This window comes from Epinephelus lanceolatus, chromosome 6 (assembly GCF_041903045.1).
Source record: "Epinephelus lanceolatus isolate andai-2023 chromosome 6, ASM4190304v1, whole genome shotgun sequence".
NCBI classification, from domain to species: Eukaryota; Metazoa; Chordata; class Actinopteri; order Perciformes; family Serranidae; genus Epinephelus; species Epinephelus lanceolatus.
The window spans coordinates 8,959,634-8,986,514 of record NC_135739.1 but is presented as its reverse complement, the minus strand read 5'-3'; the positions used below and the strand labels follow the sequence as shown (position 1 = coordinate 8,986,514).

General features: G+C 41.1%; 2 protein-coding genes across 2 annotated transcripts in view; both read left to right on the top strand.

The window, feature by feature from the left end:
- The window catches only part of rab6ba (RAB6B, member RAS oncogene family a), a 96,322-nt gene that overhangs the window by 18,129 nt on the left and 51,312 nt on the right, over positions 1-26,881 (top strand). Inside the window, exon 2 of the mRNA XM_033622117.2 lies at positions 25,074-25,132. Within this exon, the coding sequence (XP_033478008.1) occupies positions 25,074-25,132 (59 nt within the window). The remainder of the gene's footprint in view (positions 1-25,073; positions 25,133-26,881) is intronic.
- The window catches only part of myo7ba (myosin VIIBa), a 222,945-nt gene continuing 197,110 nt past the window's right edge, over positions 1,047-26,881 (top strand). Inside the window, exon 1 of the mRNA XM_033621914.2 lies at positions 1,047-1,050. The gene's annotated coding sequence lies outside the window, so the exon portion shown is untranslated. The remainder of the gene's footprint in view (positions 1,051-26,881) is intronic.

The following is a 26,881-nucleotide window of genomic DNA, read 5'->3' as shown; positions in this document are numbered from 1 at the left end:
CATCGGGTGGGAACCTCCTTTCACCGGTGTTTCGTCTAGTTAGTCCCACGACACCTCCAGGAGGCTAGACAGTGATCTCTGGCGTCCCAGAGACACTCCCCTAATGCCAGGTCTCACTGCTCCCCGCACTAACCGAACAACCTCCTTTACCTTACGTATACTACCACAGAGGAGGTAGACCCAGGGAAGGAAGCCTTGTTAGGCTATCACACTCCCCCGCCGGGTTAGGCTGTACAGTCTACCTCCCCAGGACGAGCCCTCACAACAATGACACCTCCAGGAGGCTGGACAGTGATCTCAGCCCAAACAGCACTGCCAACTTCAACCAAGCCCAGGCTCCGTTTATGCGAGCTCCAGGCAGAAGCAATGCTGATACTACCTTTACTAGCACATTCACCATACTCTATTTCACACGCTACATAGCATAACTACAATGTAAGCTAAAGTTAAAGGAGATAAATGAACTCACAGGATCAGCAAACACACTCACTTTGCAGCATGGTCTCAAACAAAATGGATTGAAATAGGCCACTCCCACACTTAAATAACCTTCCTCTTCCTGGATTTCCTTCTTACTTACACATGGCTTTCTCAGCCCAAACAGCACTGCCATCTTCAACCAAACCCAGGCTCCATACATGCGAGCTCCAGGCAGAAGCAATGCTGATACTAGCTTTCCTGTCACATTCACCATACTCTATTTCACACACTACATAGCATAACTACAATATAAGCTAAAGTTAAAGGAGCTAACTGGACTTACAGGATCAGCAAGCACACTCACCTTGCTGCATGGCCTCAAACAAAATGGATTCCAATAGGCCACTCCCACACTTAAATACTTCCTCTTCCTGGATTTCTCCTGACAGGAAGTGGATCTCTCCACCTGATCTCAAGGAGTTATGTGCCCAGCTTAGTAGATCCCCCTGCTGGCCCCCAGCTGACATTATTTCTTCTGTAATAGATAAACTGGCTGCATTTAATTGCTTCATCTGACATTTCCCTCACTGTCTTCCTCAAATTCTGTCCCCGCACTCCGAGTTCCCCCAGGAGTGAGACAGTTGATCTTGCTATGAATCCCCTACACCCCACTTCCACTGGACAAATCCTAGTCTTCCATCCTCGCTGCTCAGCTTCTGCTCCTAAGTCTGCATATCTAAGCTTTTTTCTTTCATAGGCTTCTTCCACTGAGTCTTCCCAAGGAACTGTCAGCTCAATGAAATAAACTATCTGTTGACTCACTGACCACAACACTAAGTCAGGCCTCTGCCTGGTACAGACTATTTCCTGAGGAACAACAAGCTTTCCCCCTAAATCTACTTGCATTTCCCAATCACAAGCACCTTCTAGGCGGCCACACCCTTGCCTCCTCACTAACTTATCCCTTCTGTATTTCTCTCCCTCACAGACAAACTGAATTACTAAGCCCCTATCCTTAACACCTTCTGAATTCACCTGTCTTCGTTTCCCTTCGATGCCTGCAGCTAAACATTTCAACACCTGATTATGTCGCCATGTATATCGGCCTTGTGACAAGCCAACTTTACAGCCTGACAAAATATGCTTTAAAGTTGCGGTACGTGAACACAATGGGCATGATGGGTCCTCATTTACCCACAGTTTTAGGTTCTGGGGGGTTGGTAACACATCGTATGTAGCCCCTACCAGGAATCTAATACGATTCTCCTCCATACTCCACAGGTCCCTCCAACTAAGCTTCCTCTTCTCTACACTTTCCCAATTCAACCACTGTCCCTGTTTAGCCTGGGCCACTACCTTTGCACCCCTTACTATCTCTTCCTGTCTGCATATCTGTTCTACAACCAGCTTTCTTTTATCTTTGAGGCCTGCTGTATTCCATACCGGTTTACCTGAGCCAAGCCCCAGGCCTCCCCGGCCAAACTGAACATTACCTACAATCTCTGCATGTCTAAGAGCTGCCTCTGCCTCCTGAACTGCCGATCTTGGGTTCCACTTCCTCCCCTTGGTTGGATTTGGAACCACACTCCTAACTACCACGTCTTTACTCCCAGATAACAAGAGCTCTGTCCTGACCTTGGTACATTTAAATTCCTCTGTTAAACTAGATACTGGTAGCTGAAGTATCCCTTTTCCATACAATGCAACACTACTTAGGCACCTAGGAGCGCCCAACCACTTCCTAATGTAGGAGCTAACCGACCTTTCCATTCTTTCCACAACAGATATTGGAATTTCATAAACTGACAATGGCCACATTAACCTAGGATATAGCCCAAATTGCAAACACCACAACTTCAACTTTCCTGGAAGTTCTGATTTATCTATTCTATCCAATCCTTCAGCCACATCTTTTCTAAATTTCACCACCTGTTCCTTATCATTCAACTCTACATTGTAGCACCTACCTAAGCTCTTTACTGACTTTTCCCTAATTGTTGGGATGTCCTCATCATCTATGACAAACTTCCTATCACTTAACTTCCCTCTACATATCGAGATGCTTCTAGATTTACTAGGCTTGATTTTCATGCTGGCCCACTTGAGGTTCTTATTTACCTTCTCTAGTAGCCTCTTTGTACATGGCATTGTTGTGGTCACCAGTGTCATGTCATCCATGTAAGCCCTAACTGGTGGAAGATGCAACCCATTCTGCCGTCTCTCCCCACCTACCACCCACTTAGAAGCCCTGATGATTACTTCCATTGCCATAGTAAATGCTAATGGAGAAATTGTACACCCTGCCATGATGCCTATTTCTAGCCTCTGCCAACCTGTTGTGAAACCTGCTGTACTTAGACACAACCTAATATCCTGAAAATATGCTTTCACTAAGTTAACAACTACCTGTGGCACTCTGAAGTAGTCAAACGCACTCCAAATGAGGCTGTGCGGTACTGAACCAAACGCATTTGCAAGATCTAAAAATATTACATGTAGGTCCCTTTTGTTAATCTTCGCTGCCTGAATCTGGTGCCAGATCATGCTAGTATGCTCTAAACACCCTGAAAAACTTGGTATTCCTGCCTTCTGCACCATGGTATCTATTAAGCTATCCCTTTCTAAGTAGCTAGCTAGTCTCTGCGCTACTACACTAAAGAAAATCTTCCCCTCCACATTCAAGAGAGAAATCATCCGGAACTGGCTAAGGTCCACAGACTCCTTCTCCTTAGGAATGAGGACACCCCCTGCCCTACGCCATGCTCTTGGTATAATTTGTTTTTCCCAAACTATTCTTAGCTGTTTCCACAAAAATTTAAGGGTATCAGGCGCACTTTTATAAACCCGGTAGGGGACTCCATTAGGCCCTGGGGCCGAAGAAGCCTTTGCACGCCTGACCACCTCCTGAACTTCCTTCCACCTAGGTGGCCTGACATCCATCTCATGCTCTGTCCCTCCTAATGGAGGGATATCAGGTGGGAAACCTACTATCCTATTCTTCTCCAAATCTGAATACGTGTTTCTCAAATATTCTTCAACCTCTAACCTTTCTGCTTTAAGCTGCCCTCCCTTTTCCTGGCTGAACAATCCTTTAACAAACTTAAAAGGGTCCCTGAAAAAACCTGTCCTAGCATATTCCTTCTTCCTCCTCTTTTTCCTGAGTCTAAAGGTTGGAAATACTGATCACAGGGTTTCCCTTAGGAAAATGTTAGCCAACTTAGTAGCAACCGGATCATGACCTATGTCATCTTGTCCTCAAGTTAGTTGGCAACCTAAACAGTCATTACACATAGTAGATATTTTGCATTTGCTGTGTGAATTAGCACCTCTGCTTTTCCCCCTGGGGCCATGGATGATGAGAGCTTGGTGCAACGTATTCAACAGTATGTAGTAAACACTTTTAACACCTGTTTGTAATTTCTATAATGACATTGGCACCACATATTTGCATAGTTTTATAAATTTGCTTTGTTAACCCTGATGCTGTGCACGCTGAGAGCATGAGCATATCTGAGAATATTAGATGTAGTCCAGCGTTCTGTATGTATGAACGACTGGAACAGAAAGCAGTGTCCTCTTTCTCTGAGAGGATGCGGTCTTCATTTCTCCAGCTGCCCTCCGCCTCGTGAGAATGGAATCTAATTTAAACATTAAAACGTCCAGTTGGTCTGTCTGAAGCTCTCTGGTCTCCAGTAGCAGACATACGACTTCTATCTCCTTTCCCAAGGCAATCGCAAACACCACCAGAGTCATATATTTCAGAACTGGTGTCACACCTTGGTGGATATGTTATTGTGCTCTTACTGTGTACTGTACGTGTTTGTGTGTGTGTGTGTGTGTGTGTGTGTGTTGCTATTGCTTTTAGTAACATCAAATGCCTCATTAGACTGCACAAGGGCTGAAATGGCTTCCTGAGTGCTTTATGTGTGCACGGGAGACTCAGCCTTTGTTGAGTTTGAAAGCATGTTCATCCATTATTCAGAGGTATTGGTAAATGGACGTGTCCTGGTAAGAGTTCATGTTGCAGATTTTCTGCAGGTGCAGTCCATGTGTCACACATTTTAAAAACAATGACTGCTGCTCATATTTGTAATTCCACCACAATAACTCTGAAAACCTCATATTATGTCTGTGTTTGTTGCTGATTGATTCTGCTTGGGTTAAATTAACTGTCATGGAGCCAGACGGGAGAGAAAAGGTCTAAAATGACTGAATGAATAAATAAATAGATCCTTTGAAAATCCATAACTTCCCTGTTTCATTCATGAGTTGGCAGCAGTTTAACAAGGCTAAGAGTCTCCAGTCATGCCAGCAGCTCATTAAGGAGGTATACTTTGCCACAGTAGTCCTTTGAGCTAAATGCTAACATCAGCAGCATTAGCACTAAACACTGAAGTGCAGCTGGTGCTGATGGGAATGTCATTAGTTTTGCAGGTGTTTGGTTATAAACAAATGTAAAGATGAAAAGTCAGGGGTCTCCTTAAAGTTATCAGAATTCATTCCTCAGTTGACTTGGATACGTGTACCAAATTTCACAGCAATACAACAGATGTTTCACTAAAAGTCAAAAGCGTCAGCCTCATGGTGGTGCTGGAAAAATGGACAAGGGATCGAAAAAGATATTAGGATTCACCATTCGGGAACTAAAGCCTAATTTACAGTTGGACGTGTGATAATTTTAATGAGTGTCCCTTGACAGAGGTGACGTATTTTGACAGAAAAATTTGTCCTGGGACACTTTTCTTTCATGTTGTGCACCTGGACAACTTTGTTATGGCACAGACATCGTCATATTTTGTCGCACAATCTGATTGGTAGTGTTAAGGCCTTTGTACACCGAGTCTGTGATGGCTGAAACCTCTTGCTGAAGCATAAATTTAAAACGTTGTGCAACTTTTAATTTCTGTCAAGCGTCTCTTTCCTCAAGGGTTTCATGCCCTACCATAAATCAGCCTTAAGGGTGCTCCGATAAGTATTTTTAGGGGTGGTCACTGGTCACCAGGTCTATTTGAAGCCTTCCATTGAAGCTACAACAAATATAGATTTCCTGTTAAATACAGTAATTAAATTTTCAGACACCTGGTAGAACTGCCACACTGGTGAAGCCACTTTAGTGACGTGTAGAGAAATGATCTCTAGTGTTTTAAGTCATCTGATTGGCCATTATAGAGACCACAGATCCAACTATTGATCCAAATATCGGCAGGTGACGATTGGTGGCCGATCTATCAGAGCACCCTTACTGGAAGCCATCAATGTGTGTACAGAATTTCATTGCAAGTCATTCAGTAGTTGTTGAGATATTTCACTCAGGGCCAGGTGGCCGACTGATAGACAGACCGACCGATATTAGATAGATCCTCATCCCGCTTGCAGGGCTAAAAATGTCAGCTCTGGTCAGTTACATATGAGTTTAAACCATTTCTATGTTTGTGTCTACTCTGGACTTCTGTGTGTTCCATAGCTCAGCTCATATGAGATGGTTTCAGTTACCATTTCCATGTCATACAAGCCAGAATGTTTCACAAGCATAAGATGCAGTGAAGCTAATAGTACACAGATGAGGAAAAGCTGTTCCCCGATCATTTGCCTTTAACCAGTTTAATTGTACTGGTTTCAAGTGTAACAACAGTAGATCTTCATCCCTTTTCAACCTAAAGTTTGTGCTTGACTTCTCCTGCCCTTATATTGCACTTCAGTGTATTCTCTTTGTGAATGTGGTGGAAACAACACAGCTTGAAGAGTCGAGATGTCTCAAGACCTCTTAGCTTGAGATGACTGGTCAGCTGTGTTACATCTATTTGATAAGGGTTGCTTTGTCCAAGTTACTTTGGTGCTTTAAAGTTTAGCACGGCGTCTATAGAAAAGGGTGTTTTTGGTGAAGAATGGAGTTTTTTCAATAGTCTGCGTTGCCAGTTTTCATATAACAAGTTACAGTGACATGTCAGTGACCAGTTTTTCTGTGCAATTTAGTGAAGGTGGTTCTTAAACTGACATAACATGCCTGGTACACTGACATGTTTTTTCAGCTCTGGCTAATTAGACCTCAGCTATGTTATCAAACTCTCTACACTAACGAGAATAATAGAGGTTACCCTGCCCTAACAGGTACAGCCTGATGCCAGTCAGGCACAGTCTGTACACACCCACACAGTCCAGTCACAGGAGAGAGGAGATGTCCAATTAGACAAATTAGGGGAAAACATCAGTATGTGTTTTATTAAACATGACACAATAAACTTACTGAAAAGCCTGTGAAACAGTGATTGTACTGCATATGCTGATTTTAGCTTAAGCATTAAGATATCCTCTCACCAACAAACCACCTTAACTGTGTTCATTAAAATAGTGCTTTAAAAAAAAGATGTATTACAGACATCCTTAATACAGCTGATTCACCAAGGGTGCTTTCACACCTGCCCTGTTTGGTTCGTTTCAATCAAACTCAAGTTTGTTTGCCCACTAAGTGTGGCTCATTTGGGCAGGTGTGAACACAGCAGTCACACTCGGGTGCGCACCGTAACAACAAGGTTGTCCGTTTACAAATGAACTCTGGCGCGGTTCGTTTGTAGTGAGAATGTGTTCCGACCTAGTCTGAGTGGGTGGAAGTTCGCTGCAAAGATCAGCCTCTCATTGGGCGGAACGAGCCACCCGCTGAAGTCCCGCCCTACCACCTCCGGTTGCAGTTTTCAACACGTCCTTTACTAACTTTTGTGGTGTTTGATCTTGCAGAGATGTAGCCATTTTTCTGCCATGGTTCACATCCTGTAGGCGATATTTTTGTGGGCGTGTTACACCAAAACCTGTTTCCCCCTGGCAATATTTTTGCAAGCGTACCGTTGCTGTGGCACCGCCAAGAACGATTGTGATTGGTTGAAAGAAATACAAGCAGCTGGGGCGTTTTTTTTTCTCCAATCTTAGAGTGAGAGTCGGCCCAGCCAGACCTTTCTTTTCTTGAGAAAGGTCTGGTGAGCGAGACTAGTTCCAACCTGGATCTGAACCAACTGCAGTCACATGACACATTGTTTGAGTTAAACATGAGCATGTTACAGTCCTGGAGGATTATTAATGTGCACCTCCTCCTGTACTGCCTTACGCTGGATTTCCACTAGATGCGTGTCCGATGCGGAACAGCAGCGCTGGTTATCCGCTGCGTGCTCCACCGTCCGTCAGTACCCACCGACTGCGTTTGCTGTGCGGAGCGGTGCAGCTCCGCCAGAAGACATCTCGATACACCTCCATGATTAAGATCTCGTCGTCCATGGTGTCAACGGGGTGAAATGACGTCTGAAAACCTCTGACCTGTTGACTTCAGGCCTGCCTCTGCCCATTATGTAGTTTTCAAGGTGTAGTGCAGGGAAATATGATCCGCCGTGAACACTGTGTATTTATTTTGAAAATTAACCGATGTTTTATTTTTATTTTGATTGCTTTACTTCCTGGATTTTTCCCACATGGAAATTCTGACCAATCAAGAGCAGCTTTCTCACACAAGGCATTTTATTTGGTCCTCTTGTAAATGCTGCCGTGAGAACACGAACCAACTCTAGGCAATTATACAAATTTGTGACTAAATTAGTCCCTGATTCAGACCAAAGCAAGACAACTCTAGGTCTGAAAGCAACCTAATGTATAACCATGTGGTAGACAGCTCAGCTAAATGGAACCTGGCCAATGTTGCTTCATTATTCTGACTGCTCATGGTGTCACCAGACATCTAGGGTACAAGCAAAGAGGCAGGATTTTGTAGTTTATGTCCAGATAGACACATGCAGGCTAAGCTGGATAGTTCTACTCTGTATATACAAAAACACATAGCAGTAAATCACACAGCTGCAACTTATTCTAACCAGTTATGTGTTTGCTTGAGAAATTATTCTTGGTATGTGATGATGAAGCAGGGTCACACAGTTTGCCTGAGGCAGCCTCACATCTAGTGTTTGAATCTAGAGAGCTCATCATGGCTCAGTTTGGGATTTGCTGCTATGAAAAATTAAATATCTCGATTGTTCCTCTCATTGGAGGTCCGTCCTGGGACCCAACAACAGCTGAAGTGATGATGATTGTGTCTTTGGAGTAGCCCTAGAGTGAGACACCTGTCCGCTGAATTCTTGTCAACCAGAATAGTTTTTCTAACGCAGTATTTTTGTGAAATGATGAGACTCAGATGCAGCTGGTTAATGTCTGTGCAACATCCATGCACAGTTTTGATTGTCACTCAGGTATCAAATTAGCATTGAAACTACAAAGTTTCATCACAGAAAGGTTTCTCTCTGCTCGCAGGGTGGCAGTTCCTTTTCATTTGTTAATGTGTGTGTAATTCGTTAACTTAGACTGAAGGAAATTCATTTGGAGGCCATCTGCTGTTTGGCTTTCTCCTGTTGGGTTCTCTATGCCAGCTGCTGTGACTATGAATAAACAAGTACAAAGATGCAAGAGTCCATATCTCTTCCACTGTTCTATATCTTCTCCAGGTCTCTGTGCTCTCCCTCCTCAGTGAGGACAATCATAAATAACCACTTATTTTTCTCTGTTCCTTCCCTCATTGATAAATATTAGATATCTGCCTCTCTCCGGCGTGCCCGGCTCTCATCCCGGTGTCGTGCGAAGGCAAGGCATGACACGTACGGTTTTATTTTTATCCGTCTCCTTGTGAGTGGGAGTCGGGCCCATGCAGAAAGCACTGCCATGCTCTAATTGGCTGCCAAGTCCTCAAGGGTATTCCGTGATGCCAGCCGCCAAGTGACCAGCAGTGGTTTTACCTGGCTGCTTGGCACACAGCTGCAGGACTGGATGGACAACTCAGTTATCATTCAGCTTTATAGAGCTCAGGAAGAAGTGGAAGTGTGGAGTTTATGACACTCTGTGTGTGAGTGTGTTTGTATTGTCTGGTCTAGGGCTGCACAATCTGCAAACAGAATCATATTGCAATTACTTTGCCAGATATTGCGGTTGCAATGAGTCACAGTTTTAATGATAATGGTCATTTTTGCATTTCATTTTTACTGAAAAAATATAGAAGTGATTATGTGAATGATTTTTGCTGGGGTCTGTACCAAACGAGCATGTTCCCTTATGTCTGATGATGATGATGTCTATGATTTGTTGGGCAGGGCATTTCTTTAGCATCACAGTGCTTCATTTGTAATGGTATGTTGTAGTCGACCAGTAGTCGTCATTTAGGGCCATTAGTCGACTAGTCGCCTGCATGTTTACAATATTAATTTAATTATTAAATTATAAATTTGGAGTTGATGGTTTGAGATGAAGGTATGAGAAAGAACACTGTGCTACATTACAGAGAAATACAAAACCGTACTAATGAACCTTCATTAATATAGACCTATATTTTATCTACAAGTGCACGTCACACACTGAGCGAGCCGCCTGTTAATGACGCTGTGGGCTAATGGGCATGTAGCTATTTCCATGTTTCAGATGATACGTCATGTTTGTAGTCGACCAATGAAGATGAGTTTGCATATCACCTTGGGTTCGTCCTTCACCTTCTCAAAATGATCCCACACTTTGGATTTCCTGCCCGACATGTTATTAACTAGCTCCTCCTTGGCTCCTGTCTGACTGCTGAGCGTGGACACTTCCTGTGTCTGTCCTTTCAAATTAAATTCCCACATGGTCCAGTTAGATAGGTTTGGATTTATTTTGAGGTGCAGCTCCTCCTAGAGTTTCATGTTTGCTTTTTTTTTGCGACTAAACAACTAACTTAAACTTCCTGACTAATGACCTTTGTGGTTGACTAAGGGTTGGTCAACTATGAGGGGTCAGCCCTACAAATTACCAATTAAAACCAACTACATTATCAGTAAGATGAGCACTTGCACCTGCGTGGGCTTTAGTATGTTGTGACACATTTTATCTTCATTGAAAAATTGCAGCTGCTGTGATTTGGTTATTGCACCTATCCATACAGCAACTTAGATGATAATTCAATTTATTGTGCAGCACTAGTCTTATCAGTAAACTAATAATGAGTAAAATATAATTTCTGAATACTTTATTTACAGCATCAGCTATAAAAGCTTCTTAAGTCATATCTGCAAAACTATTTATTTAATTAGAAAGAAACTTCTTCTTAAACTTCACTTGGCAGACGTTCTTCTAATTTAAAGTCTACTTCAGTCTCTTCTGTTAAAAATATATTTGCACACATATACACTATATAAATGCTCTGATAATTCTGAAAAAGACTAAGGTCTTGATTTTGTCATTTAAAGCGTGTGTTTTTCTATTTCAATCACATTCAATACAATTATCTACAGCTCTTGTGATGTCTCGTAGGTATTTATCAATTTCGTTCTAGCATATTTGTTACACATTTGTTTTTTCAGTCACTGATTATTTAGGTGTAGAGGTGAGAGAATCCTTAACTAACTCATTTTATGGTTGTGCAGTTCACAAATAGCAGAGCTTAATGTGAGCCCAACTGTGTTGGGCCTTTAACGTGCCGTAAAATTACAGTTTGAGCTCTTAAGAGAGGCCTTGATGAGGTGTGTGCTGACTGTGCTCAGCAGAGCCCTGCTGGTGAAAGTGCAGGTTGTGCAGCAGCAGGTGCTCAGTCCTCTCCGTTAATTGGCCCTCATGTTGCTAACTCACTCCGCACAGTCTTTGAAGCATCACACCAAGTAGTGACTTCATTAAAACCAAGGCTGTAATTGGAAACCCACCACACAGGAATCCCCTAACTGTGTTACTATTTATTAAGCTGTCTATAGGGCGACTGCATAACTGATAGCTTCCTCAGGGTGGTTGTGTAATCAGCAGGGGTGGTGTGAAGGAGTGCTGCATGTTGCATTCCTGCACTGTGTAGAGACGTGCATTAAGGGTCTGAATAACATGAACTGTTGTCAATAAATGGTGTAGTTTATGACTGTAAAGTAAGTCAATACATTTATTTGTATTTTCAGAATGACTGAGGAGGACAAATAAAGCTCATAGAGATAACATGCTTGCTAACAGTTGGTTAGATCGTTTGTTAGCTCATTAGCTTTGTTCAGTCACTCAATAAGTTCACACAGTTTATTTAAAAGAAGTATTCAAACCATCGACTCTTGTCATGACAGCCTGCAAACCAATACTCTTTTGGGGTCATATATACTTGTTTAAAAAGTAATGCATTACTATACTTAAGTACTCCCTGTAGAAAGTAATTCATTACACTACTTGCTACATTACTGTTGTGTTAATCTGCAACTTTGCCTGGGATGTATTGTCACATAACAGTTTTTATTCCAACAGAGGAAGTTAAATAAAAGTTGATGTTGCAACACAATTAAAAAGCCATGACAGGCTTCTCCATTTTGGACTCCCTGGCTCTCCGTCCCCTCAGATCTCAGCACTGTAAAGACGGCTTGCTGTTGGTCTGTGGAACAAATTTGCGTGTCAAAATTCACCAAAGTTGAACTCTACTGGGAATGTTTACATGGATTTATTTTGCCTCCTCAGGCAGATCCTCTGATCATGGTGATTTCATTGCAATTTATTTGTTTTGTTGTGAAGTTTAGGCGTAGCATGTCCAGGTTTAGACTTCATATATTTGATTGATTGATTTAACATGTGTCATAAACTGGGGAGATTAAGGGAGGCTTTATAGGTGTGGAAGATCTACTTAAAGGGACATTGTGTAACATTTTCAGTTGTTTATTGGCAAAAATTGATGTCTGCATTCATAAATATGTCATCACTGGTGTACTATTACCTGCACCAATAATCTGACTTATTCTCGTAAAAGGAGAATTTCGGATTTGTTTGTACATTGTGCGGGTAAGTCGTCTGTGGGGTTCCATTACGTTTCACCATCTTGAGAATACACCCGCCAGCAAGGGACATACAGCACTGCCTTCGGCGTTTTTGTTGAGAGCCAGGCCAGTGCTGTGTGACTGAGGAGCCAAAGGAGAGGAGCAAGAGGCGCTTCGCTATTACCCTGGCAAATTTGAAACAAAGTCCCACTCTTTGAGCATAATGCAGGATCATGCATATGCAGCATCATGGGAGACGGAATCCTTGTCGCCAAGAAAGCGCAAAAGGGAATAGAAAAGGCAGCATGACCGGCGAATTAAAAAAACGAAGGCCCACATCGGGGTAGCCTTTCCCAGGTAGAGAGAGCTGCTGAGGGAGAATGGTAATGCAATCACAGGCCAGCGCCGCTGTTGGCTGTTAGCCGCTGTTAGCGGCCAGTCGCTAACAGCCTCATCCCTCTCCTCGCATCACTGCGCCGCTGTTAGCTGTTAGCCGCTGTTAGCCGCTGTTAGCGCTGGCCTGTGATTGTATTACCTTTCTCCTTCAGCAGCTCTCTCCACCTGGGAAAGGCAACCCCAATGCTGACCCTTGTTTTTTTAATTCACCGGTCATGCTGCCTTTTTGATTCCCTTTTGCACTTTCTTGGCAACGAGGATTCCGTCTCCCGTGATGCTGCATAATACATGATCCTGCATTATGCTCAAAGAGTGGAACTTTGTTATGCGGCAGTAGTGCCGCTGGCCACTAACAGCTGTTAGCGGTGCAGTAATGCAAGGAGAGGGATGAGGTGTGTGAGGTTGAGCCACTTGTCAGTTGTCAAAGGACAAGACGTGATTGGTTTGTTTTAATTTACATCCGCCCCAACAGTCCTACATTGTAAACACAGCTAGCATGGTGAGGAGGGGGTTTGTCAACTCGCGTCGCGTGTGTCTGTGTAGGAGCCTGAATGAATACTCCATGTAGTATCGGATGACATGGTTTCATCAGTGTTATCATAGCTTTTTGGTACACAGCGGCTACAGTTGTTGCAATACGTGTTTGAAACAGTGAGGTGCTAGAGTGCGCCATCTGTTTGAATACAATATATGATTTCAACGTTAGATGGGAGAAATTCCTACACACTGTGGCTTTAAAGGTGCCAGAGTTTGGGACTAAACGTCTGCTTGAGCTGAGCTGCGTTCATTTTGACCGTCAACACTACATTGATGGAGTAATCCTTTCAACATGTTAAAGATGTTTTATGATGGGGCAGTCAACTAAATAATTTCTGACACAACTACATGTACTTCTAACACAAACAGTTAGTGTTAGTTGAGTCTAGAGCAGATGTCTACTTACATTAGACAGTCTCATCAGATGGTGCTGTCTATTTCTATTCCAGCATATGGACTTCATCTAACTGTGAGTCTAAATGGAGAATGATGTCGTTGAGTTCACATACGATGCTGCACTTGGATGTTAAAGATTTAAATGCCTTATGTAAGCTCATGAATTCATCCTCTCTCACCCTGACTCCGGCTTCTGAACAGAAAAGATGAACTCTTAAATTACCACAGCCATTTGGGTAAGACTATATGCTGTTCCAAAAAACTATAATGTAGGCTTAAATATTGATAAGTAAATAAATGTTTAAATAAATAAATACAGGAATAAATAAATAAATAAGAAAATAAATAAATGTATAAATACAGGAATAAATAAAAGATAAATAAATGCTAAAGTAAATAAATTAATTCATTAATGTATTTGTATAAAAATGTAGAAATAAATTTGAAGTATTTATTAATTTATTCTGTTTAATTATTAACTATTTATAAATTTATTCATGTGTGTATTTTCTTCCATATTATTAATTATTAATTTCAACACTTACTTATTCATTTTTTTAGATTTATTTTAATAATATAAATTTTTATTCAGTTTGTTTTAGGATTTCTTTGTTTGTTCAGTTATTTATTTCTGTACATATTTCAACACATATATTTCATCATTAATCTCTGCATTATTTATTTATTCCTGTATTTATTTATACATATGTTTTTTAAGATTTTGTTAATATTTATTTATTCATTCCTGTATTTATTTATACATGTGTTTTTTAAACTTTTGTTAATATTTGTTTATTTATTCCTATATTTATTTATACTTGTATTTATTTTTAAATTTTGTTTCATATTTATTTATTCCTTTATTTATTTTTACATTTACATAATTATTTATTTATTTATCTGTTGATACTAAAGTCATTTTTCATTCTCATTAGGCTTGCAGCAAAAGCAAGTAGATTGAAAAGGGATTATGTTGTTAGAGGAAGGGCTCTTTTTTGGAACACTATCAAGAAATCTCAACAAACAATGCAGCGTCCGGTCCCTGCACAGACCAGGCTGCCCCTAATTAAGGTAACACAAGAGAAGCACATTAGCATATTCATTTTGAGATCCCCCTTTGAGTCCAGTAGCAGATCAGGACTTGAATGAGCTGCTCTTAAAACAAGCCGACTGGGTCTTTATTAACAGGCGCAGGTTAGTTTGGCTGGTGAGAGCCACATGGAGGTGGTTTGGGTGAATTAGTCTGCTGTTATCAAGAGACATGTTGTGAATAGTGGACGTTTTTCTCCTGTCATTAAGGTGGCCATTTGCACAACTTGTACACTTTATCCACTTTAATTAGAGTGTGCAGTAATCAATAGGCGCCAGACACTGAAGAAAAAGCTACATTGAAAAGCCTAAATGTCAAGATGAGATATTTGCTCAGATGGCCTGAAATCACAGAACTGGATGCTGTCAGTAAATGTTGCATTGTTGCTTTCACACTGAAGGGACAGTGTACCATTATGTAGCTTAATACCAAACCAGACAATCTTTTTTATCTACCTTTTTCTTATGTGTGGTGATAAGTACTCAGTGAACTTCCTCATCATTATAGGGCATTGTTTGTGTAAGAGGACCTGGTATGCTTTTCTTTACTTTCTGTCACAGTGGATGTTCATAATAAACATGGCCGAAGTTTTCAAATAATGAGGTATCGTATGTAAAAGTAATCCCTATGAGCAAAAACCTCAGGTTTTAGACCTGTCTCTGCTTTCAAGAACAGCTGACATCAGCTAGTGATGGATTTCTTTATATGGCCATCTGCTTCAGGAATGTTACTGCAAGTGTACTACTTCATTACTACACTGCTACATATGGCTACATGGTAATGTCAGGGAATCCTGTAATCTTGGTTGCTGATGTTGTAATTTCTCCCTGATTTCAGATCCCATGTCTGCTGGAAAGATTTTGGTTTAGAAGCTTTTATTGGTGATTTTTCATGATAAATTGCTGCTGTACTGTGACAACCTGAACGCTAGCTTGCTAGCTAATGTTAGCTAGCTTGCTAATATACTGTGAAATATGATATATGATAAATTATTGATATATTTTTTTTCTTACATTCCATGCCTGTCTCCTGACTCATTGACAGCCAGGCAGCATCTCTCTGTATTTTTCATGGACAGTATTAAACAATATCAGCTAGTTAAACATGGAAACAATCAATGGGTGCAATCCAAATTGCATACTTTTTACTTTTAGTACATACGGTAGCTACCCTTAAAAAGAAGGGGTCAACCGATAGTGGATATTTAATGGCTGATATAGTAACGATAGTTGGGGGCAGGAATAAGCAGATAGCGTTTGCTGCGATTTTTATATCGGAACATCATTGAACACCACTGACCACTCGGTGAGTTTCATGGTTTTGAAAACAAACGTTTATGGTGGTTTTTAGGACAGGTTCACACATGGCCATAGGCAGCAGTGTTAAGCCAGGCAGGGGAAAGACAAATTCTCTGAAAATGAGCAATCGCCACTATTTTGGTCTTAGCCACTCTACTTTATTATAAACAACCCAGAAATGGGGCTCAGAGTGCAAAATACCGGACTTCTTCTTTAATTTCTCCCAGACTTCGTATCATATTCCTATTGGAACATGTCGGGATGTGAAGATTTTGGTTTAGAAGCTTTTTGGTGATTTTAGTGGTGGTTGATGGTGGTGATTTGGTGATTTATTATTATTATTACTTTCATTAATGTTGTTGTAAGCTACTGTCATTACTGTCTGTCCTGCATCTCTCTCTGTTTCTGTCTCTCTCTCTCTCTCTCTCTCTCTCTCTCTCTCTGTCTCATTGTGTCATACGGATTAATGTTAATTTATTATGCTGATCTGTTCTGTACGACATCTATTGCACGTCTGTCCGTCCTGGAAGAGGGATCCCTCCTCAGTTGCTCTTCCTGAGGTTTCTACCGTTTTTTTTCCCCCGTTAAAGTTTTTTTGGGGGGGAGTTTTTCCTTATCCGCTGTGAGGGTCCAAAGGACAGAGGGATGTCGTATGCTGTAAAGCCCTGTGAGGCAAACTGTGATTTGTGATATTGGGCTTTATAAATAAAATTGATTGATTGAAAATTGAAATGTTGTAACCTCCTGTTAGTCATTCATGTGGCTGCAGTGACGTTACAGAGACACTGACGTGTGGAAGACCCAGAGCCACTGACCAGTTGGAGAGGACTGGGCTTTTTTGGGAGGGAAATTTAAAGAAATAGGCGCTAAAATGGAGCCACTCAGACAGAGGGTGAATACAGGTGTTCCAGCACAGAGAGTATAATGAAAATTAAGGTGAACATTAAAGCATTTTAATATGTTCTTGTAGGAACCCCAAATATAAGTATGGACCTGAAAATTAGCATAATAGGCCCCCTTTAATAAGATATTAGTCAGCTTAAACACTTGTTTCTCATTATAATTAACTTCCTGTAGTTCAGTGTTGTCCTTCCTTTTGAAATTTAATAAGCTACAGCTCTCTCTGTAAACCCACTGCCCTGCGAGAACATACCTCTGTTACGACCTGAATGAAAAGAGGTTATTGCCATGTTATCTCTGCGGCTGCTTTGGATTTTACTTTTATGTCTGACTAAAGCTACTAATCATTTGAATCCCATCATAATCTCTAAAATAGTGCTCAGTGTTAATGGCAAAGAGGATGAAAAGCTTATGAAGAGGAAATGTTCGGAAATGCAGAGCTAATTCTGAAATGTAATCAAAAATCTGCCTTGTTAATCATTTCTTTTTAGCCTAACAGAAAATTCACTGAATTATTGCAGCCACGAGCGTAACTAAGCTTCCTGCTTCCACCCCAGTAATTAAATTCACACAAACAGACCTGGAGTTATGTCTGAAGATATTGACAAAAATTGAATACCATGCTCAGTTCAGCCTTTTAAGATACAGAGAATGCTGTAGGTTGGATCGGGACATATTAATGTTTCCCTGTAGTGCTTTGGCGTGACATCTCAGTTATGTCATTCGCCGCGCATCATTAAACTGTTTTATACATACATTCAGCAAATCAAAGTGCTCGTCTTCCTCTCTGGGGAAGGAATTTTGGTGTCTCTTCAGATTTTGTTCAAACTGCACTTTCCTAGATACCACTTCACTTAGAGTTAGAAATAAGGGCGTGCTGTCTGTCCCTGAGACTTGAAGCTTTTGGCAGTGACTGAGAGGTACAGAGTGCTGTCTCATGTTGCCGAGTGGTCTAGGAGGATGAGTCAGCAACAACGACGTCGGATCAGACTCTCCATTCTAATGTCCTGCTCTGTCATAACCACTGAGGTGAAGGCATGCTGTGCCGAACACGTACTCAGGGTGAAAAATAGTAACTAAACCACATACTGGAAAGTCAATATTGCAATGTGTCGGGCTGCAGCTATTGATGATTTACAAAACTGATTAATAGAGGTGGGTGAAAATAGATTCTCAGATGCATCCTGTTCTCCCTTGAAAGATTATGTCTTGATCATAGATTGTACAGAAATAACAGACGTAGTCACAGTGAACTCACCAAATGGTTTGTTGACTCCTGTTGTGGGGCCTCAAGTGTGGCATTTTGGCCGTCGCCATTTTGGATTTTTGGAGCCAGAAGTGACCATATTTGGACAAGAGTATGGCGTTGAGAACGAGAACTTCTACACTGGCTTCATTTTACAGCCTCTGGAAGATTTCTGTAATTAATGCAGAGGAGTTAACAATCACAATTTAAAATCAAATTCTCGACATTATGATCACCTGTAATATTTGACTTAAAGGCTGGGCTATAAGTTTCTTACAGCTGAACTAATTGTATGGTGAAATGTAATGGAGGTAAACATGTCGTGTTTATGTTTCGACGCGCTACTATCAATAAAAGACTAGTAAGTCGAGTAAATCAGTCTCTTTATTTTAATTATGGATTATTACAAATACTGTATGCTTTAAAAGTAGCAAGTAGTCACAATGAGAAAAAAATAAATCGTGTATATGAAATCAAAACTTCCCTCCCTAGTGTAGTGGATCGAGCACTCGAAGGTTCAGGGTTAGCCAGAGGTCCCCACTGTCGAATCAAACGGGATCACATCCCTTAAGGGGGCTTCAGGATAAGAGAGTAACTCTGGAATCTGAGCCAAGTTCTCAACGAGGGCACATCTCAAGCCCGTTGTCACGGGAGGTTTCAGACGTAAAAGTGGATTCATGAAATCAAAACTTCTGATGCATTGTAGCCCTCTGAGTCGGAAGCAAATCGTTAGATGCCCTCAGATTCCCACCCCTACTGATTAAAGGGGAACACCACCTAAATTAAGTACGCCAGTATGTTTATCCATGGCCTTGGAAAGTTCAATTAATATGTGTTAACATTAGTTGCTTGCTCTGAAAACCAGAAACCAGAGAAGCAGACTCAAACATGTGACGTCATTGGGAATAAAGTGTGGAGCTGCTCCAAAGATGCTGACTGGGAGCCTAATTTTGTGGACGCACAGAAAGTTTTCTTTGTTATACCCAATTAAGGTTTATGCTAATGTAGTGTTCTCAGGTCTGAAACAGAAAATGTACACAGAACCAGGGATGCACCGATCTGATATCTGGATCGAATATCGGCCCGATATCATCAAAATTGATGGATCGGGTATTGGAAAATGCAGCCTATACCTGAGACGATCCTTTCCCTTCAAATCTATTGTGACACGAGCTACTGTTTGTCTTTCGCCACTGAGCGAAGGAGAGAATCTGCTGTGGAGATATTACACACTATTTCAACTGCTGTTGCACAATTGTTTATTTTGGTTAAAGATAAATAGTTCATCATTGCCTTAATCTGTTTCATCTTGTTTCATTTTATCTTAGGAAAGAACTGTGTAGTCATCAATGCCTGATGCCTCTAGTCTTTTCTGTTCTACATGTAAAGGTATATAGCTTTTTAGGTCAACCATGGTATAGGATCGGTGTCGGGTATCGGCTGATACTCAAAGCCACAGCATCAGGATCGGTATCGAGACTGAAAAAGCTGATCGGTGCAGCTCTACTCAGAACATTCCCCTGGGTGCTCTCAGTGTCATCCAGAACATGTTTCACCATTCATTGTCGATGAAGCAGTTCCAGACTTTATACCTGATGCCTATATTTGCTTATATTTAAAGTGTCAAAGTAATGAAAATGGCCATTACAGTTTACATGTCACCAAGACGAGGTCTTGAATGCTTGTTTTGTCCAAAAACAATCCAAAACATTAATGGTATTTAATTTACAGACTGTTTATGACTTCTTGTATAAAAATTAGAAACCTGTAAAAGGACCTTAAATATGCATTTGATAGTAACACACCAGATATAACAGCTTTACTGCAGCAAGAGCTAACAGGGTTGAGACACAATAGCAGCATCCTCAGCTAAAATAATATAACTAATAACTTATATCAACAACACAAACACAAACAATTCTCAAATTGTGTTCAGTAGGAGCAAAGTCATAGGTTAATCCTGGATGGGGGTTTATCAAACATAACTGGAACCCTACACAACAATGTACTAGTTAGCTAATGATAAACAAACTCTTGGCTTTGGAAGTATCACTAGGTCTCCGTATGTAGCTTGTTACCAGGCATGGGAGTGTCCAACGTTAGAGCTGATAATCACACATTTTAATCCACTCTACGCAATTTTGCTGTTGTGTTTTTGGTTTTTGAAAAGTGACACTCAAAACATCTATTGCACGGCTGTCCGTCCTGGGATACAGTTCCCTCCCCAGTTGCTCATCCTGAGGTTTCTTCCTTTGTTTTTCCAGTTAAAGGTTTTTTTGGGGGGAGTTTTTCCTTATCAACACTAAGGGTCCAAGAACAGAGGATGTCAAATGTTGTAAAGCGGCACGGTGGTACAGTGGTTAGTATTCTAGCCTCACAGCAAGAGGGTTCATGGTTTGAACCCCAGGGCGGGGAAGCCCTTTGTGCGGAGTTTGCATGTTCTCCCTGTGTTCGCATGGGTTTTCTCCAGGTACTCCAGCTTCCTCCCACAGTCCAAAGACATGCAGGTTATATTATTTGGTGACTCCAAAATTGTCCGTAGGTGTGAATGTGAATGGTTGTCTGTGTCTATGGGCCCTATTTAGATGGTCTAAAGCGGAGGGCGCATAATCCATGTCGCAAGTGTCATTGCTTCTTAGATGCAGGTGCAGTTGTCATTTTCATGCCCTGCGCCCCCGTCATCTAACTAGCAAATGAACTTGTGCTTCTCTGGGTGTGTTGGTCTAAAAATGAGGAGTGGTCAGGCGCAGTCATGGCGCGTTGCTAGTTAGATGACGTAAAAAGCAAATGCACCAGTGACCAACAAAAACCCGGTCTAAAGTCAACGGCGCAGTATTTCGTTGTTAAACAAGTTAGTAATATGCGTCTCTAGGCAGGTGCACAACGCGCGTGCACTCTGCCCAGACACACACAGAGCAGCCACACATATGCAAAAGATAACAAATAAAAATATGATTACAATGTGAAAGGTTATTATTGTGCACATAAAATATTTATCAGAAACAAGTCTTAATGGTCAGTCATTAATCAGAATGATCTAATCGCTGCAATAATGATCATCATCATAATTTGTAATAATGACAAATGAAATTGTGAAATTATCTGACCAATCAATCATTTTTTTGATTGAAAACCAAAGCCCACACATTGCATTTATTTTAACATGTTATACTAGGCTACATTATATTATATTATTATATTATTATCTGAGTGTAGAGAGGACACACATGCAAATAAGAAGCAGAACACAGCTCTAGGAAACATGTGAAAACAATTAACAAACCTGGGTGGGGGAGAAAACGCTGAACAGGTCCTAGCTGCAGGATCAGCACCTTGGGGAGCTCTGCTGCAGTCCTGACAGCTGTGCTCTGTTACATGATGAAAACAGGTTTGAATAATATTCCACAGATATTTAGTAAGATCTTTCTTGTATTAGTGATCCCACGCCTGCTTTACCTCGGGGAGCTTGGGTGCCTGTCTGCTGTCCCCGTAGATCTGGTTCTGACGGGCCTTCACCTTCTGCATGAGGAGATCCGTCTCCTCAGCTGTAAAACGCTCACTCTTACCAGTCGGTAGGTCCGCCATCTAACTAGCTCTCTGCCATGCGCTCCAATTGCGCCTCTTTTAAAGGGAATGAGAGGTGACACTCTGATTGGCTTATTGAATGATACACCCAAAACACACCCATGACTAATTCACAGAGTAAGTCCAACCCTTTTAGGCTCTCCGCCATGACGCACAGTCTGAAAACGCGCTGTCTAACTAGCAAGTGACTGGGACACACCCATGCGCCGCACGCCTGGCACTTCACGTTTTAGACCATCTTAATAGGGCCCTATGTGTCATCCCTGTGATAGCGACCTGTCCAGAGTGGACCCCGCCTCTGAACAAGTGACAGCTCGGATAGGCTCCAGCCCCCCAGCGACCCCCAACAGGATAAGTGGTTACGGAAAATGAATGAATGAATGAATTGAATTCAGTTGAACTGAACTGAAACAAAGGGCACCACCCAATCTACTCTCCAATGCTGAGCTCCACATTAACTACAGCCCCATGCTACACAAAATTCTACTTTCCTAGACAAGTCATGATGGAGTTTTAATTCCAAATAGACCGTGACCGAGTTAGTTGAACTTGATAAATTAGCTGGTATCTGTCTAAAGTAGGACAGCTCTGGAGCCGAGTCAGCAAGATGATGTATTGATGAATTAGCATGAGATCATTAGCATAATCAGTAGCCGGGCATCAAATCCTGCCTCGCAGATATGGAAACCAAGTGAGGGCACAGACACATGTAATTAGTCTGCCTGATTAAAACTTTTCTGTAAACAATTGTAGCTGGGTGCCCATTTGATGAACTGTGAATTAAAGACAGATTATGTTTACTGAGTGTGCCTGTGCTGCACGTTTCGAGAACTCAGTCACAGTACATTTCTCTCACATGAATAATGAATTGAAATTTCGCAAATATTTAATAACAACAAATCTGGAATGGCAGCTGCACAAAAGAGATGTTCCACTGGGGGTATATGTAGATGAGTAGATTTAGGTCTGTTAGTCAAGAGCCAATAAGATGAAATGGTAGTCAGCACCATCCAGAGGCTGGACAGTGTTTACAGGCTGATTAAACTTAACTGTAGCACTTTGGATCTGTTCCACTGGAGTTATAGGGATAAGATATTGACTCTCAGCCAACCATCTGCACTGCTGCTAAATAGATAGAAGAGGATGTGATTGATTCCTGCTGGCGTCCCCATTTTCTTTACTCCAGTCCTGCTCATTAAAAAACCCACTGGGGATAAAAAAAAATCTGAAAACCATATACACCATCTATCAGTGAGTCAACCATGTCTCACCTGCCTTCTTTTCAAGGACTGATTAATTCTGATATATCATGCCTCATGCTCCTAAAATGATTAATTATTGAATTGATATGACATTAGGCAGCTTTTTTTCCAGTCATTTATCAGTCACATACCATAACACACCTCCATAATGATTCTTGGCAGTTAATGTTTTTTTATTCTTCTGAGCAAAGCATCAGATCTACGAGTCTGGTACATTTAGGTACACAGTAAGTATATTCTTCTTGTTCATCCACTGGAACAACAGCTTGTCCAAAATGGATTTTCCTAAACAGGTCCAATGAATCAGTCGTCCCTTTAGCTTCACCTTGATATTGATGGCACTGTTGCATGAAATAAATGCTAGAATATATGTGTGATTGTTGAAGTACCTTGCAAAAGAATTGGAGAATGTGCAGTCCAGAATTATTGTAGCTTTTTATTTGCAATGCACAGGCATTGATTGGGAAATCAGTAGTGTTGGAGTTGAACAATGAAAGTGTAGCTCACAACAGATTGTTGATTTAAGGTTCAAGGTTGCAAATCAGTGTTAAGCTTTTACTCAATGAGCTGCCCTGTTTAGGCCTGTGATGGATATTATTAGGGACATGAGTCCTTGGTGCGTGAGACTGTTTATGTCAAAGATTTTAGCGAAAATGCATGTGTTTGGGAGGTACTGAGCATACTACTGGATAAGTGAGACTTTTGCTGAATGAGTTGTGTGAGAGTTTGTAAACAGATGTTTTGATATTGTTTGCTGTGAGGATAAAGTAGGCTATTCCTTTTAAAGACCCTGAAAGCTTCAAACCTGAAATATTTCTCTAAAATATTAAATATTCACAACTAAATAAGCCACATTAAAAGTAAAATTCGGAAAAAAAAATGTTTCAGTCAGGACCACTTTAGTCAAAGAAAACTTTATTTCCATTTGCAGTATTATATTTGGTGGTATGGCTCTGTTCTGGGGCCTCTCTGCCTTTCCTAAGGCCTATGCAGAAAGCCTCTTTCACACGCCTGCGTGGAAAGCCTCAGGGCAAAGAGAGCACACCTTTCTGCCCTTCCACGCGCCTTCATGGAAAGCCTAAAGGCAGAGACAGCTTACCTTTCTGCCCTTCCATGTGCAAATGAGGAAAGCCTAAGACAGAGAGAGCAGCAGCAAAACTCCCCTGGCAACAGAACAGAGCAGCATCAATGACAAACAGAAATGATATTGACAAGTCAAATGCAGCATGAAAAGGAGGAGCTGAGGTGGGGTCGGGTTGCAAAGCGGCAGCAACAGTAGGCAGGCCAGTTTAAATAGGGCGCCCTGAATGAGATTTGCCAACTGGTTGCATAGAAAGGAATCATGTGATCTATCAGCTGACCCCCTTCCATCAATCAGCTGCTCCATCAGTTGATTGGGCTGTTTGAGATCAGCTGATGTAGCTGCGCTGTGAGCTGAGCTTGACACCGTTTCCTGCCTGCACTAACGCTATGCTCAATTCTCGGATTATTTTGTTTTTAAAAGTATAAAATGCAAAAACTCAGCTGATCTGCTTCGTCAGGTCTGTTTGTATCTGTTTAGTTTGATCAGATTTGATTGACAGTGGACTTGGAAACATAAGCCATGGTGCACTGAAACACATCACATTTTTGGACAGAAACAGAAATACAGACGTCTGTCATTTGGAATGATGAAAATTAGTAAGAAGACAATTGAGAAAATAGGCTGTCAGGGCCTTTAAAATCAACCAGGTGTCATTTTAATAGACTTAATTAATCAGTCTGTTGGCTTGGCATTTGGCTTTGATGCTATGTGGATGACTGACATCTGTAAATGTCTGTTGACGCCCTTTATTTCTACAAAGGTGGTTGACTTTCCCCTCAGGTTACCTTTCATTCAGTAAAAATTAGTTTGCATCTCATCACCCTGTTCTCCCCATTGAATATATTAAATGGGAAATGTAGGTGTTTTGGGAACACACATAATGCCAGGAGCGGCAGCAGCATTGTAATTACATCTGGACCTGATGGCACTGCTGACCTCCTGGTCACCCCCACACGCAGTAATGAGCTCCCTGGGCAGTTGCGACAGCCATGACTGAAACCATAACCACCAATCCTGCTGTTACATTCACAAAGTGTCTGAATGGAGGAAGAAGAATTCTTTGCGTCTCTCATTTAAAACATTCTGTCTTTCTTCTCTTGCAGTTGGAAAGACATCTCTGATCACACGGTTCATGTATGACAGCTTTGACAACACATATCAGGTAAGGTGCTGCGGCTGGCGCTGTGAGTGGGTATTTTGTCTCTAATGATCAATTTTGTCTCTGTTGCTCAGTCACACTGTGCTCTATGTCTGCTATAGTGAAACATACAGGTTTACATAAATCAAACACAGATCAAAGACATAATCATGGAAATAAATTTACCAGAAATAACCATTTTTGTGTGAAAAGTGAGGAAGTTACAGCCAGCGTGGATGTTCAAGCAGACACCTTTGAACTGAACAACATCAGGAGCGCTGTGGGCCCTCGAGCGATCACTATTTCTAACCCTGTTTTCCAAAGCAGCCTAATCTCACTCGTCATCCTGAAAACAGAATATTGCTTATGCAGCCACGGCACTGGAGATCTTTGCAAGCGTCTGCAGACACACAGAAAATAAGACTTGCAGTATTATTGCTTTATAAGCAAAAAGTATCTACTTATATAGTAATAAAAAAGGAATTAAATGTAAATCTCACAAAGCTATTCCACCCTCCTTCTCATATAGTTAAGAGCCTGTGTGTGTGTGTGTGTGTGTGTGTGTGTGTGTGTGTGTGTCTTTTAGCTAACTCTGACTCTTTATAGAGGGAATGTACAACGTTATGAGCCTGTGCGTTGTGTGAAAAACCCTAAGCAGATTAGCCCCAGAAACACTAGAATACCATCATGAGAGCACCGAATGTTAAAAAAAACTTTTGTTTAACTAAACTTCAAGAATATTGTTTATCATCCACTGATAATACTACCACTACACCACTCAGTGTAACCACTTTACATCTTGCTACGCTCTCCAGAAGGAAGAATCTCTGTCATGCTAACGAGCTGTACAGTAGGCTCCAGCTGTGGACTTCTTCTTGTGGCAGTCTTGTTTTACTTGTTTGATTTAAAGGGACAGTTCACCCCCAAATCCCAAATTAATATTTGTCCTTTTACCTGTGGTGCTATTTATCAGTCAAGATTGTTTTAGTGTGAGTTGCCGAGTGTTGGAGAGATACTGGCTGCAGAGATGTCTGCATTCTCTTGAATACAATAGATCTAGCTGGCACTCAGCTTGTGGTGCTCAAAGTGCCGGAAAAACATACATTTGAAAAACATAACAGCAGTAAGTGTGTTTCCATCCACGTCTTTTGGGGTGCAGTTTCAATTAGCGCACTAAACAAAACTGAGTGGATTCGCAGATAATTCGAGAAATCGTAGAAATGTTGCAATACCTTTTACTTTTGGTTGGTGGAGGTGGAAAAGTTGGTTTAGCAATAAAAGGTAAATGCGACTAAGAGCAATGGAAACAGATTAAGGCAAATAGTTACAATATTAATAGTTCAACAAAATAAAATCTATCAAAAATTACACATTTAAACAGCTCTGAAGTACAAAAAAATGTCCCCTGGGATCTATACATATATATATATATATATATATATATATATATATATATATATATATATATATATATATATAAATAAATGTGACTTCCTTCTTTTAGTAAAATCCTAAATGATTGAGTTGTTTCTTTTCCCCACCTGGACCTTTATGCTCTGCCATTTCTCCTCTAATCATCACGCTGTAACCTGTGACAGGCTGTTATGATACCACAACTATTTTTTGTCAAGCCGCGAGCGTCACAACCACTGCAAAGTCAGTAATATTTTCACTTTCAGCCATGCTTGTTGTTGCCATGGGTAACAGTATGACATCACTATGTTAACAAGTCAAAATATCACGAGTATCATGATTTGAATTTTTGATATGATT